The sequence below is a fragment of the Protopterus annectens genome, chromosome 7.part1 (genome assembly GCF_019279795.1).
Source record: "Protopterus annectens isolate FY-2018-M chromosome 7.part1, PAN1.0, whole genome shotgun sequence".
Classification (NCBI taxonomy): Eukaryota; Metazoa; Chordata; order Ceratodontiformes; family Protopteridae; genus Protopterus; species Protopterus annectens.
The window spans coordinates 425,228,883-425,243,882 of NC_056740.1; the positions used below are offsets into that span (position 1 = coordinate 425,228,883).

At 38.5% G+C, this 15,000-nt stretch overlaps 1 protein-coding gene across 1 annotated transcript in view; it reads right to left on the bottom strand.

The window, feature by feature from the left end:
* Positions 1 to 15,000, bottom strand: part of STAB1 (stabilin 1) — a 2,761,215-nt gene that overhangs the window by 380,345 nt on the left and 2,365,870 nt on the right. Inside the window, exon 60 of the mRNA XM_044078505.1 lies at positions 1,429 to 1,578. Coding sequence (XP_043934440.1) covers positions 1,429 to 1,578 — 150 coding nt within the window. The remainder of the gene's footprint in view (positions 1 to 1,428; positions 1,579 to 15,000) is intronic.

Sequence of the window (15,000 nt, forward strand, 5' to 3'; positions counted from 1 at the left end):
ATCCCTGTAGCTCCCTTATCAGACCCATTATCTAGTACAATGCCCCCTTTGGCATGTACCTTGCTAAGCACATACAACAGCTGGATAGACCACAGAGGTTCCTGACCAGGAACATCCAGGGTTTCAAACACCTTTCCTATATCTCATACAGACTGCTAAGAGGTGACCTATGTCTGGCATACAAGGCCATCTCATACCCAGCCTTGATGGAGCTGCTGCATATCCATAATTCAAACTCCACTCATGCAACGCACACGCAAGGCCTCAACCTGGACTGTGACATTAATAGAACTTGTTGGCAGGATAGATTTGTGTCCCAAAGACTCCCCCATCTGTGGAACAGACTCCCTGTCCATGTCAAGCAGAGTACTTCACTAACTCTCTTTAGAGGAACCTGGATGACTGGATGGGAAACAGAAAATAAACCCCTGGGATCCTACCTGTGTCCCTGCTGGAGAGGGAAACAGGTGCTGAGTTTGTAAGAACATGGATGAAATTCTTGGCTAGGCTTATAAGGGCCTCTGGGCCAATAGCCTAGTATTGTCTTATGAAACTATGAACAGAGACACACACACACACACACACACACACACACACACACACACACACACACACACACACACACACACACACACACACACACACACACACACACACACACACACACACTATCATATATATATATATATATATATATATATATATATATATATATATATAAGCTGTGTTGACACACATGTTATCAAAAAAAAAAGATTAACCTCACAAGCTCGACAATACCATGCTCATAGACTAAGACATAACCTTGGAGCATGCAAGACAAAAACAATGTTTTTGTAGCCCCTCTTCAACTTCCACACACCCCTACTACTTAAATCTACCAACTCTGATAGCACACAATATCAGGGAAAGGGCATATTCTTCAACCCCAGTATTATATCACTCTTGCACCAATGCCAATCAGCTTTGTAGCTGACCAAACTAAACAGGCAGGAAAACTGTCAACTAAACCAATACACACACACACACACACGCACACACACACACACACACACACACACACACACACACACACACACACACACACACACACACACACACACACACACACACACACACACACACACACACACACATGGTTATAGTCCTCTTGCTAATGCCTAGCCCAATGCACCATTCAGATATAAATACAGAGGTAAAAAGCCGAAAGCATTGGCTTCTATAGGATCTTTCTGGAAAAGTAGGGACAAAATAAGTAAATATGAAATTTAAATGCCTTTGTAATATTTTATAAGACTTGACACTCTTCAAGAGTGAAATGGTAAACAAGTCTGTGATATCTTTTTCTCCCTAAATACAGAACTGTCCATTGATACAGCATGAAAAAAACTGTTATGCCATTTAGGATGCATATTTTTTAAATGATACCTTGACAGTTGGGTCCATATTGTCCCTGGTCACACAGCTCACATGCCGTGCCATGGAATCCCTTTGTGCAGTCACAAATCCCAGTTCCATTTACTCCATCATTGCACACGCCATGATTTCCACACGGAGCCTCCAGGCCTCCAGGACACACTGCAAGGGAAGATATCACCTCGTTAAACTGCCACTCAGAACATTCTCTTACGACTGTAAATAGTAAATATCTTATTAATTCGGAACTCTTTTCATTTGATTACTCCCACATTGGTCATCCCACACACAATCGTTGTTCATGCATGATTGCCGAATCATACACCAGTACACTGTATGAACATGTACATAAATTCATAGAACTAGCCATACCCAACAGAACCAAGACTTGAAAAACTCCCTTATTAACCTTAACAAAACGTTGAGATCCCTCATGAAATCCTCCAAAGCCAGCTATGAAGGCAGAATTGTGGCAGACACTAAAAACAATCACAAAACCTTCTATAGTTATATCAGGAACCTCCACGGTAATACCCAGATTTGCTCTGAGTTACTGCACAATGGTACCTCCTATACTGAGCCAACAGATATTGCCAACATACTGGCTGACAGATTCAGTGCTAACTTTACCCCCCCCCAAAGGACCAATCACAATACCAGAAGAATGCTAAGCACCCAGCATTACTGCAGCACAGGTTAAAGCTGCATTGTCCAAGGCCAAGAATACAGCTTCCATGCGACCCGATAATATCCCTGGCTGTGTTCTACATGAACTACAATGTGAACTGGCACCACATCTGTGTGCTCTGTTCACTCACAGCCTCTCCTCAGGCTTTGTCCCAACCAAATGGCACACTGCTACACTCATCCCTCTCCATAAGGGGGGGGATGACTAAAGACCCTGGGAATTATCGCCCCATTAGCCTGATGAGTCTGATATGTAAAGCTATGGAGCGCATCATCATGGACCTGATTAACAAAGATATAGGAAATCTCCAAACACTAGACCCCGCACAGTTTGGATTTGTGAAACAGAGATCATGCCTGCTCAACCTAGTTGACTTCTTTAAATCAGTCACCAGGGCTGTGGATGAAGGTAAGGCAGTGCATACAGCCTACCTTGATCTGGCCAAGGTCTTTAATACGATTCCTCACTCAGGATTTATTGATAAACTCACCAAACTAGGCATCAACTCTTATATCACTAGGTAGGTTGTAAATTGGCTCAGATAGAACACACAGTATGAAAATAGCAGACCCCAAGTCCCACTGCTGACAAGTCACAAGTGGAGTCCCACAGGGATTGGTACTGGGTCCTCTCCTGTTCGGCCTCTACTTTTCAGAAGTCCAGGCCAACACAAAGGGACTCTGGCTGGTCAAGTTCACAGACAGCTGCAAGCTGGGAGCCATTATTAACTCCCCAAGTGATGCAGACATCCTACAGAAAGACCTCACTGAGACCAATGACTGGTGTCAAAACCATGGCCTTAAGCTTAATGCCAAAAAATACATTGTCATCCCCTTTGGTGAAAACTCTGTTCCCACTAATTACCACATCTATGGGAGCCCACTGAACACTGAAGGTGTTATAAGAGATCTGGGAATGCAGGTTGACAGCAACCTCTCCTTCGACCACCACATTGCCACTGTGGTCAGAAAGTCCTTCTATGTGGCACATCTTATTACCAAGAGTTTTGCATCCAGGAAGAAAGAGGTCATCATCTCTCTCTACACTTCCCTCATTAGACCAATCATTGAGTATAATACTCCATTTGGCATGTACCTCACTAGACACCTGCAACAGCTGGAGAGGCCACAGAAGTACCTCAGCAAGAGGATCCAAGGCATTAAATATATGTCCGACACAAACAGACTCAAAAGACTCCAACTATTCTCTGTCTCATATCACCTACATAGAGGAGATCTCTGCTTGACTTACAAAGTCATGTCTGACCCAGCTCTGTTAGAAATGCTACATCTAAAGAAATCCCAATCCCTTCACACCACACACTCCAGAGACCTCAACCTCATTACCACAATCAACAGAACATGCTGGAGGGACAGGTTCCTCACCCAGAGACTGTTCATGCTTTGGAATAGACTTCCCATACAGGTCAAGCAGAGCACCTCACTGCCTCTCTTCAAGAGAAATCTTGATGACTGGATGGGTAATACAAAGTTCACCCCAGGGATCACTCCAGTGGCTCTACTTGAAAGAGCCACTGGGAACTAACACTGGGCAGCATGATGCCAGAGCACTTCTATGGGCTAGGCTTGTAAAGGCTCCAGGGCCATTAGCCTAGTATACACCTATGAACCAATGCATTGTATTGGTAGGTGCAAGCAGCTATAATGTACACACTTTGTAAGTACACCAGCACCACAGCAAGTCTGTTAGTACAATAACTGGACCTTTACACAAACTTTACTTACCTTAAGAAGGAAAGCCTTTACGTAGAAACCAAATATTCCCTGAAAAATTAGCCTGTTTTACTCATCTGAAGATCACAATGTTTGCCTCTTTGTCAGCTAATTTTACAAAATTAAGATGAAAAACAACTTCAAAAATTGTCACCCTACCAGGTGCAGTCCCAGTAAAAACATCAGTCAGCAAGAAGCAGTCCCAATGTTTATTTTTCCCATGGAGTTTTTAAAGAAAGCAACTAGTTTGATACTCTGATTAAAGTGGTTGGCAAAATTTAGTTGACTAATAAATGTTGGTTCAAAACATAGAGGATTATGATAGGGTCATCAATTTTAACTTTCTTACTATGTGTTTGAGATGTGGATGCCAAGAAATTCCCTTAAGAGCAAGGTTTGGAAAAAAACTCGGGACGTGTAGTGCCAGCTTTGAAAGACAGTTATGTAGTTTGGAAACCACTTTACATCTTTAAAAATTCTCTGTTCAAGGGAAACAGCTGTTTCCCAAATACGATTTTAGTGAAAGGAATGTATCCCACTGACAGAAAGGAGCTGAAATGCACCCATTTCGTCTTCTGCTGCTATTTATGCTAAAATGACTGTTAATACCCTAGTTCAGCGCTACTATAGCACCACATGTGATCTTAACAGTGCATAGATGGTGCTTAACAATTGTTAATCACCCTTCTAAGCATCATTAAGGTTGGGTCTTGCACTGTTTTTTTTTGTTTTCTTAATAGTGGTTGCAGAATGCAGAGTTCGCATGCTTCTGCTTTCATTTTTGAGAAGTACGATTGCTGTTTATGTCACTTTCATAACCCTTTAAAATGTATTGATATATTTAACAAAATCTTTACCTCCCTGTAACTGTAAAAATAATTCAAAACAATAAATAGTAATCTGAAATTATAAATGGCTTTTTTTTCTTCCAGTATTTTTATATACTTGTGTTACAGCCTCATGGTAGTGCAAAGAAAAGCACAGAACCTTGTAAAAATACATAGTTTGCAAGTGAAAGCAAAACTTTTTAAATTGTTAGTTTTCAGACCCATATGTTGTTTTTACTTCATTACAATTATCCAAACCTGACATGTGATCATCGTTTTAATTTTAATTAATCACTTGTAAAGTTGTTAAAACAGAATGCCTGAATAAAGTTCAGTTTAGTTTTGCTATTCTGAGAAATTGTTAAAATTACAGGTCAGATACACTCTTAATATACCAAGTTTTAGAATTAGTTTCCCTGTAGCCACTGTGTCCTTAATTAAGTCATTTGTTTAGGTTTGCTGGTAGTAGCAATTCTAAGAAAATATAACATTCATACCAAAATATTAATTTTTATAACTTAATAAATTCCTACAGCATCTCGGAGACTCCCTGAAACATTAGATATATCAGGTATGTATTATTTTGTCAAATGGCTATTTAGCATTTCCTACTGACAGTTACAGTAGGTGTCATATGCAAGGAAGTGGTTGGACTAGCCTCAAATAGCTCACAGAACAAGAAAAGTTATACCTATCTGCATGACAGGAAGATATCAAAATTATTTTCACTCATTCTGGATTTTGCCCAGGTTCAAAAGCAAGACTGGAAGGAATGCATATACAAATCTCCATTTCCAGAAAAAGGCAGTGTATCTTGCCCCCTAATATGGCTTTAGTAAAATACTGAGCATTTTAATTTTTGGCACTGCTAGATACATTCTGGCATGCTGCCTTAGTTATTAGAATACTTTCTGCTACTTTATGAACATAATATTCTACGTAATTGTTCCTATTCTCCTGATAGAGTTGCATCCAAAATCATGCCATCTCTATTTTTCAAACTCCCCCCCAGTTTCACCATCAACTCTTTAAACTTTGATTCATAACTTTTGGCTTGAGGTATGTATATAAGACTTGCCTACTTAGATATAAAATATTCCTTCAAATCAGGTAATCATAAACCACTTTGTTCTTATACTCTTCCCTTTCAAAATAACATTTTCAACTCTTTTTAATTATCATTCACAACTTAGTTTGCTGATAAAAGTGTGCTTGGCATGTATACAAGGCAAACATGATTAAAAGCAGTTTCCCTGCTTGTACCTTACTATCAATATTCACAATCAAGGGCTTCCAGTTTCTCAATGTTTGCATTTTGTTTTAAGTCTCTTCCTCCTTAACTGTCAGTTGTCATAAGAGAAACCTTTACAGTTCATACATCTGAATACTTCATCCTACCATGTCTCTATAAATATGGGTATTGCTGAACCTTTTCATGTCTGGATACATAATTTACTGCTATTCCCTTTATCTTCATTTCTTTTGTATCCCAAAAGTTATGAAACTGTCTCAGAATGCTTCACAACACTAAAATGTTCTTTTCTGGATTTATTGAGTACAAAATATTATCACCTGCAAATAAAGATAATGTTTCTTGAGTACCGTACCAGCTGACTACCACTGTCTGACTCATAAAACCCCAGTTGTCTATGTTAAATGCTTTCTCTGCATCAAGACCTACCAACAAAGTGTTGGTTTCTTATAGTACGCTTTCCACTAGATTATCGTTAATTAATGTTGGGAAATGCTTCTCTTCCCTTCACAAACCAACACTGATCCATATCCATAACCATTTTTAAAACAACAACCATGCTGCTACAGGCTTCATGAAGAGCTCAGTGTTTCTCCAACCTAACAGCACTCTAAGTATTCAGCTGCTGTACGACCTTTATCTTTTATCCGACCGGTGGATACATTGTTATGCGAAAAGCGCAGTCCGGGTCTGAAATGTCTGCAAACACAAACAGCTAAAGTTAACTTGTGTATGTGTGTACCTGTTTGAGCTAATATTCGTTATCCCCTGGAGAGCACTCTACTTTGGCTTGTAAGCAGCCCCCCCCCCCCCACACTCACACTCATCTTCCATTTTCTCTTTTATTCCCTTCTGTTAACAAATATTATCCATAACTGATCAAATATCGTGTGTTTGTTAATTTAAATTGAGACCACAGTAACCTACTGATACAAGGTTATCCTGTTCTCCCACCTGAGAAATGGTTAAGAAATTATTTACAGCTTCAGAACAGTCCTTGGTCAATTCTGATTGTTTCTTAAACACAAACTTGTCTTTGCTTGGATTTTGGCTCATCACGCTCCATTCCCCGTTGCTACGCTCAGGCTAACTCTGCTCCACTCCCTGCCCCCATATCCCACCTGCCACCCAATACCTGGAATTTAAACTTGACCAAGCCACACCCACCAGAGTTCAAACCACCAGATCTGCTTAAGTAATTATAACTAACCCCTCCCATTACAAATTACTGCCTATTTACAATACATTTGCACTTACACACAGTAGCAACTACCCAATAGAAACATACCCAGTAAAAACCCCAAACATCTCATACATAACTTCTAACATTGAATATGTGACATTATAATCCACACCTCCTATGCCAAAACTTCCTACCACATTAACACAAACTATCCATATTACCTTCTCAGGTACCCAGACCCATTCTTTAATTTTTTACTAATATCTACTTAATCCCAAATTCACTCCCCATTATATCCTGAATAGTCATCATGTCTACCAAACCTCTTTCGCTTCTAACTCAGATACTACTACTTATTACTATATCTTACCTAACCTATCTCACCCAACCTCTCAGTACAAATCACCCAACCCCATTTTATACAACTAACCCAATCTCCATGATGCACACATATTCCTCAACCTGCATATCACCCAGTCTCTACCCCTTCAATAATAGTATGCTCTTCACCTACAGACTCTTACCTAACCCCAAAAACTCTACTCACATCTATATTAGCCAAATCCCCATAAAACGTACACCCAACAGATTACATACCAAGCAACTCAAATACCTCTTCTGCCATCTCATCTCTATCCTTCTCTCCAGTGACATTTACCCAAACCCCGGCCCTTCTCCCCCACACATCTCAACCTCCCAGTCCCATCCTCCTCCCACAGCTGGTAAACCCCTCCGTTTCTCATCTCTAAATGCTCAGAATATATGCAACAAAATTCTTAACCTCCATGCCTGGTTTCACCATAAACAGCCCAATATTCTGGCCATCTCAGAAACCTGTCTCAAACCCCATATAAAAGACTCAGAACTAACACCACCCAACTACTCCATAATTAGGAATACAACACATAAAAAGGAGGGGAAGTCTCCTCTACTCATCATCCCACTTAGTTACCCCCTATACCAAACCTACTCCCAATTTTGGCAAGGCAGAACTAATTCCAGCCCTACTTCATATAAACAAACAAACTTATATGCGTAGTCTCCCTTTATATCCTTCTGGAGACAATATCTCAACCTCTGTTATGTCCTAGTTCTCTAACAACATCACTAATGAAACTATATATTCCTGTGTGATGTTAGTATTAACTGGTCAACAATTCAATCTCCTACAAACTCACTTAATATAAACTTGTACAACTTCACTCAGCTTATTAACTCAACAACTATGCCTTCCAAGAACTTCCTTACTTAGAAGCACCCTGGACTGGATTCTAGTTTTTCACCCACATTGCATCTCTGATAGTTGTACTCTACCCGACCCATTAGGTGACCACTTCCCCACTTTTGCCTACCGTCTTCCTTCCTCCATACAACTAACTCATACCTACACCTTCACTCGCTGTCTAAAAAACTTTAATCCTAGCACATTCTCAAATGCACTAAGAAAATGAACTGGAACCCACTAAAAACCCTTCCCTTAGAAAATGCTGTTACCTACTTTAACTCAATTTTCCTCAACCTGCTTGACTCCTTTGCCCCTCTGAAAACAAAACACATAAGAAGCAATCCTGTACCTTGGCTAACCAAAAATACCTTACCAGCCATGCGATTCCGGGATAAAGCCTGGAAACGCTACTCCAGAAATAAAACTATCACTACCCTTAATGAATTTAAAACACTTCGTAACAAAGTAAAAAAAACTTATCTCAGACCGCAAAGCCTACTTCTCTACACTACAAACCAACCATAACATCAGCCCCAGAAAAGCCCGGCATGGAATCTCCTCCCTTCTTAACCCTGGCAAAAAAGAATACCCCTGCCCTGATCCAGATGCCTCTGACTTGGACTTAGCCACCCAATTTAACACTTTCTTTATCGATTCCAAAAGTAAAACTTACATCATCCTTCACTTCCCATTCAGCTTCCCCACCCTTATTTCCACCTATCCCTCCCTCACCTAGCATCTCCTACTCCCAACCTCCTCCTTTCTCCATCAACCCCATCCCTGCAGCCACCATAAAAAAACTTTACTACTAACATTGAAACCTGGCTCCAATGCCCCTGCTGATATACCCTCATATTTCTTAAAAGTTGCCGCAGAAGGCATAGCTCTTCCCATCTGCATTCTTATAAATTGATCTATTGCTGAATGTCAAGTTCCCCAGCTCTGGAAAAAGGCCTTTATTATTCCACTCCATAAAGGTGGCAATAACAATATCACAAATTTTCGACCTATCGCTATCTTATCCCCCATTTCAAACTTCTCAAAAAATTCATCCATCTACAACTTCTACCTTAACTCATAAACAACCAACCTCTAACCCCTACTCAGCATGGTTTCAGACCCAGCCACAGCACTACCACAGCTCTCCTCTCCTTCCTAGAAACAGTTAATAAGGCCCGTGACACTGGCCACATCGTGTCCACTCTCCTCCTTGACCTCTGTAAGGCATTCAACATTATCTGTCATAACTTTCTTTTCACTAACCTCTCTAAACTAAATCTATCCCACTACTCTATTAACTGGTTTACCAGTTACCTCTCAAACAGGCAACAAGCAGTCAGATGGAAAAAAGCCACCTCCCCTTTTCTCAATACTCCCACAGGTGTCCCCCAGGGTTCAATTTTAGGTGCCCTCCTATTCAATATATTCATAAACAATTTTTACCAAGTCATCCCAAATGCCAACCTTGTCCAATATGCCGATGATTCAACAATAATCTGCTCTGCCTCTTCTATACCCACCCTAGTTAAATTAACCCAAGATGCCTTCTCCTCCACTGAGCAATGGATGACGGACAACCATCTAGCACTCAATGCTCCTAAAACTAAACTCATGATATTTACGGCTTCCAAAACCACCACCCTAGATAAAACCTCATTCTCAGTCACCAGTCAAAATAATAGGGTCTATATTAGAACATCGAAGATTTCATAGTTTGATCACTAAAGGTCGACCTTTAGTGATCAAACTATGAAAACATTGAATATTCCTAAAAAATAATTAAAAAAGAAAAAAGAATAACTAAAGGGTGTAGGCAGGGGGGCAAGTCCCCCTACACCCCCACACCCCCCACTACTTAAATATACCAACTCCAAGACTGCACTACATTGAAGTAAATGGAAATATCCCCTTACGGAGATTTCATTTTACCCGGTTGATGTTCTGTACTTTCGCTATTCTCGTGTCGACAATGTCGGATTCCACATTGTCGGCTTTTGAGAATATAATATAGTCCCAAAATAATACTCCTCTCAAAATAGTCTCTAATGTTAAACTACTAGGAGTCCTGATCGATGACCAGCTAAAGTTTGATAATCACCTACAAGTAAATATCAAAAAAACACACAAAAAAATCTTGCTAGACATAAGTGGCATAAAACCACTGCACATTACAAAACAGATAGGAACAGAGACGAGGTTCATGGTGAACCGACAAAAAGATTTAATAACCTTCTAAGACACAGTCAGAGTTCAAAAAGTTCAGACAACATATGCAAACACTTTCAGAAGTGCATAAGAGCTTTAAAGTCAGCAGAACAAAATACTAACAAATATAATCTGGTTAGTAAAGAATTAAAGCAACAGCAGTTAACTGGGCTGATGAGAAATAATTTACGACGCACTCTTCTACCTTTAGAAAATGAGTTAAGCGTACACAGCACAAACTTTCATTCGGTTAAAGCAAGGCACTTAAATAGCGATTTTAAAACCATTTCATCTAACAAAATAGTTCTAGGGCATAGAAATCAAATGAGAGTAGTTAAACACAGAAAGACATGATGTCACAAGACTGACATGCATTTATTTTCTTTTCATCTAAAGTGCAGCAAAAGGCAGGCGACAGCAAATGTAAGTCATGTAAATATATCTGTTTTAAGCATGTGTTAGTTAAGTCAATATCTCTTTTGTTTCTTACAATATTTTGTAATTGTAGGATAGCATAAAAAATAGCACATACTCCAGCAAAAACAGTCTTCAAAAGCAGCATTATGCTTAGGTAAGTTACGAATGTTTATTATAATTCTAAGAGTTTTACAACTGCATTCTAATATCAAGTTGCAAGTATATTAATGGATGACTGAAGGTACGAGTAAGTGCTGAAGGAGTTATGGGTTAAGCGTCTGGAATGCGCACAAAAAAAGAAAGAAAAAAGTATGTGAGCTCAAATCTTGCCAGGCTGGAATGGGTAGTTACAAGAAATTTTGCATAAGATAAAATGTTACTGGTACTGAAGTTTATAAGGTCAAGGAAACAAGACTGGTTGCCAGACCAAATGGCTTAAGTTTGTCTAAAACATTATTATTAAGTATTAATGTACAGCATTAAGTAAAAAGCACAAAAGTCTAATCCTGTTTAGTAATTGTAATAAGATGTCACAATCATGGATATACGTCATTAAAAAAGTTTACAAGCAAATACTACACTGAGTACAGTCAGTACATGGACTATGGCATGGAGTTAAAATAAATTATGCAAGTCCCTTTACAAAAAGGAAGGGTACAAACAGCTACTAGTAACAGTAAACATCTTTTCAAAATGAATAAAGAGATTTCTGTTACAACTTTGACAGTATAGGCAACAGCAAAAGCTTTATAAAAATGATCATGTGGCCCACCTAATCACAAAAGGGTTTGCATCCAGATTGAAAGAGGTCATTGGGCCCCTCTACGCATCACTCATCAGACCCATCATAGAGTACAATGCCCCATTTGGGATGTACATTACAAGACACCTGCAACAACTGGAAAGACCACAGAAGTGCCTCACCAAGAGGATCACTGGCCTCAAGCAGATGCCATATGCAGCTCGACTGAAGAAACTCCAGCTGTACTTGGTTGCATACCGCCTACTCAGAGGTGATCTCTGCCTGACATACAAGGCCATGTCTAACCCAGAATTGATGGACATGCTCCACTCAAAGAAAACCATATCCCCTCGAGCCACACGCTCCAGGGATCTAAACCTCACCACAACAATAAATAGGACGTGCTGGAGGGATAGATTCCTGTCCCAGAGACTTCCCATTCTCTGGAACAATATTCCAATCTACATTAGGCAGAGCTCTTTGCTAACCCTCTTCAAGAGAAACCTTGACGAGTGGATGGGAAACAGAAAGTTTATCCCAGGAATCACTTCAATGTTTCTCCTGGACAGAGGCACAGGGAACTAATCTAAGGGGCGGCGAAAGCCAATACATTCTGACTAAGCTTATAAATGCCTTCGGGCAAATAGCCTAGTACCTACCTATGGACCTATCAAATCAAAAGCAAATGTGTAACACCAAAGTGTTGCAGTCTAGTTAACAGCCAAAAGGCAAGCATACATTTAATTCTCACAGCATAAAGCAAATAAAGAATATTACAGTAAAATTATGTGTATTACAGGGGAAGGGTATGCTTTCAATTTTACACTAACTGTGTAAACAGTACTGCAAAAGGTATGTAATTAACAGGCTTCAGTTTAATGCTAGGTTAAAAAATTGGACTGAGTGTACATTACAGCCATGTATATACAAAGTCAAAAACAATCTGTACAAGCAAGTGTATTTTGTACAGTATATAGTAAATTGTTTATCTATGTAAATAGACAATTTTGCATTCAAGTGTTATATGTACAGTAACAAGTCGAAGCTTGACATTTGTGACGTATGTGTTTTTTTCCCCAAAAAAAACAAGACTGCAATGCCTTTGCAATAAAATTCTCAACCATTGTTAATAAATTACTGTATAGGACATCACTGTGTAAAGTCATATTCAGATTAATCCAGTTCTAATAATAATAGTTGTCATTATTGTATTGACAATATTAAACTGTGTTAACTTGTTATATCAAAAAAACTAAAGGTTTTGTTTCCCAATGTGTTTCAAGTTAATAGCAATATAACTTGAATAAAATGTACATACTAATGTAGACAGTTTTATTTAAAATAAAACAGAGGAACTGTATACAGTGATAGATATGTTTAAAAATGTATAAATGCATGTGCACATCTATTTGCTAGTTAGATGCATATACACATATGTTGCTATAATATATGTAGAATACATGTATTTCTGTTTGTTAGCATACATATATTCTGGTACAGCTTGAGACAAGCTGAATTCTCAGTGTCTGGAACATGCTTCAAGGACTATAAATAAAAATGCAGCTGAGAGACAAGGTACGCAGCATTCAACACAAATATCTGCATTTCATTTGCATCATTCTGAACATCAAAACAGAGAGAATTACAATATTTCACGAATAAAACTGCTACCCAAAATAAAACACAAGACAATTTCAGTTGTAAAAAGCATACAGCATGTACGTTTGGAAGGATAACATTTAACACAAATATGGTTATCTAAACAAGGTCAGACATACATAAACGTAAAAAAAGAATCAAAGACTGACAAACATTTCAATAATCAGCTCCGTCTCTATTAGATGCTGTACATCACCTGAAAAATGTAACAGTTCTGACAAGGGAAGACATCATGCAAAAATGTCACAGTGTGTAGAGAATAACACGAAAATAAGAATAAACTCAGGGGAAAAAAGGGTATAATTTCTACCAATACTCTGTGTATTTATATAAACAACACAGTAATACAAGAAAAAGGACCACAGGTTGGAATACTTACCATTCTGGGTGAGAAACCAATACTTCATACAGATCAAATGGTAAAAATACCATCCACTTGTGCCATGATAGGACAACAATACCAAAAGACAGTATTGCACTTCAACATTACATTTCTAAGTTTTAAAAATACCAATTGCAGATTTAAAAGAACTTGGTATAAAAACTAGTAGGACAAGATATCTCACAGATTGTACATTTACAAGCACAAGGAAATCTTACTATTTAGTAAGTCATTACAAGTATCTTTAATAGACAGATTACAATTTAGTATAAATGGACAATACTGCCTTCAAATTTCAAAATGTTTGTTAAAGTGACACCACGGTTTGTATGTGTGGTTTCAAATAACCCAGTGTTTATAATAAAAGACAGAAACTGACACTGCCCATAATTGGTGGGACATATTCTGAGGATGGTCATCATCTGGGACCGAATTGCTAAATTGGTTAATACATCCTGTGTTAATAGTTTAAAAGTCATAATAATAATAATAATAATAACAGCTTACAATTGTTTTATATGCTGCAGGTTACAAAGAGTTACAATAACTCAACAAGTTATGATTGTAAATATGAGCAAAGTGGTGTATGCTGTAAATAGCAATGCTGATGAAACAAATGCAGTCTTTTCTTTAAGTGAAGTTTAGTCCGTTCCTCAAACAAATAAAAAAAAAAAAACGGGGAACTGAAAGAATACTCTGTTCTATATAGTATATACTGTCTTTTCAAACTGTTGCTAGCATGATTATTAGCTTGAATAAAAGCTGCAAGAATGATATGAAATATAAATGGTTAATTTAGAAATGGTGTAAAATGCTGAAAAATTAGTAGTAATAAATGTGCTGGCATAGCATAGTTAAAATTTGGCATCCATCCAAAGGAGTGTGTTATTGAGAAACAAGGTCTGTAAAAGTAACTGCACAGATGGCAGCTGGAAGGACATCAGCAAAGAAAAGGGACGCAACATCAAGTTTCAGATAGTGCTGGAACACCACGTTTCAGAAAATGCAAAACTGAGTTTCCATGGATTATCAAACTACAAAGAACCAAGGACAAGGGAACAAAGGAAAACTGTTATACAAAGCAAGAACTGTATTACATCAGACTTTGAGAAAATACCAGACCTTCTGCTATAAATGCAACTGTGCATAAACAAGCTTTGGTTATTTGCCATAGAGAGCTGACAGCATTTGTGTTGCATGCTTGTAGATATGAAAAGAAAATGTGAAAGTAAAACGTATTAATTGAAACAGTTATCTTCGTGTATTTATTA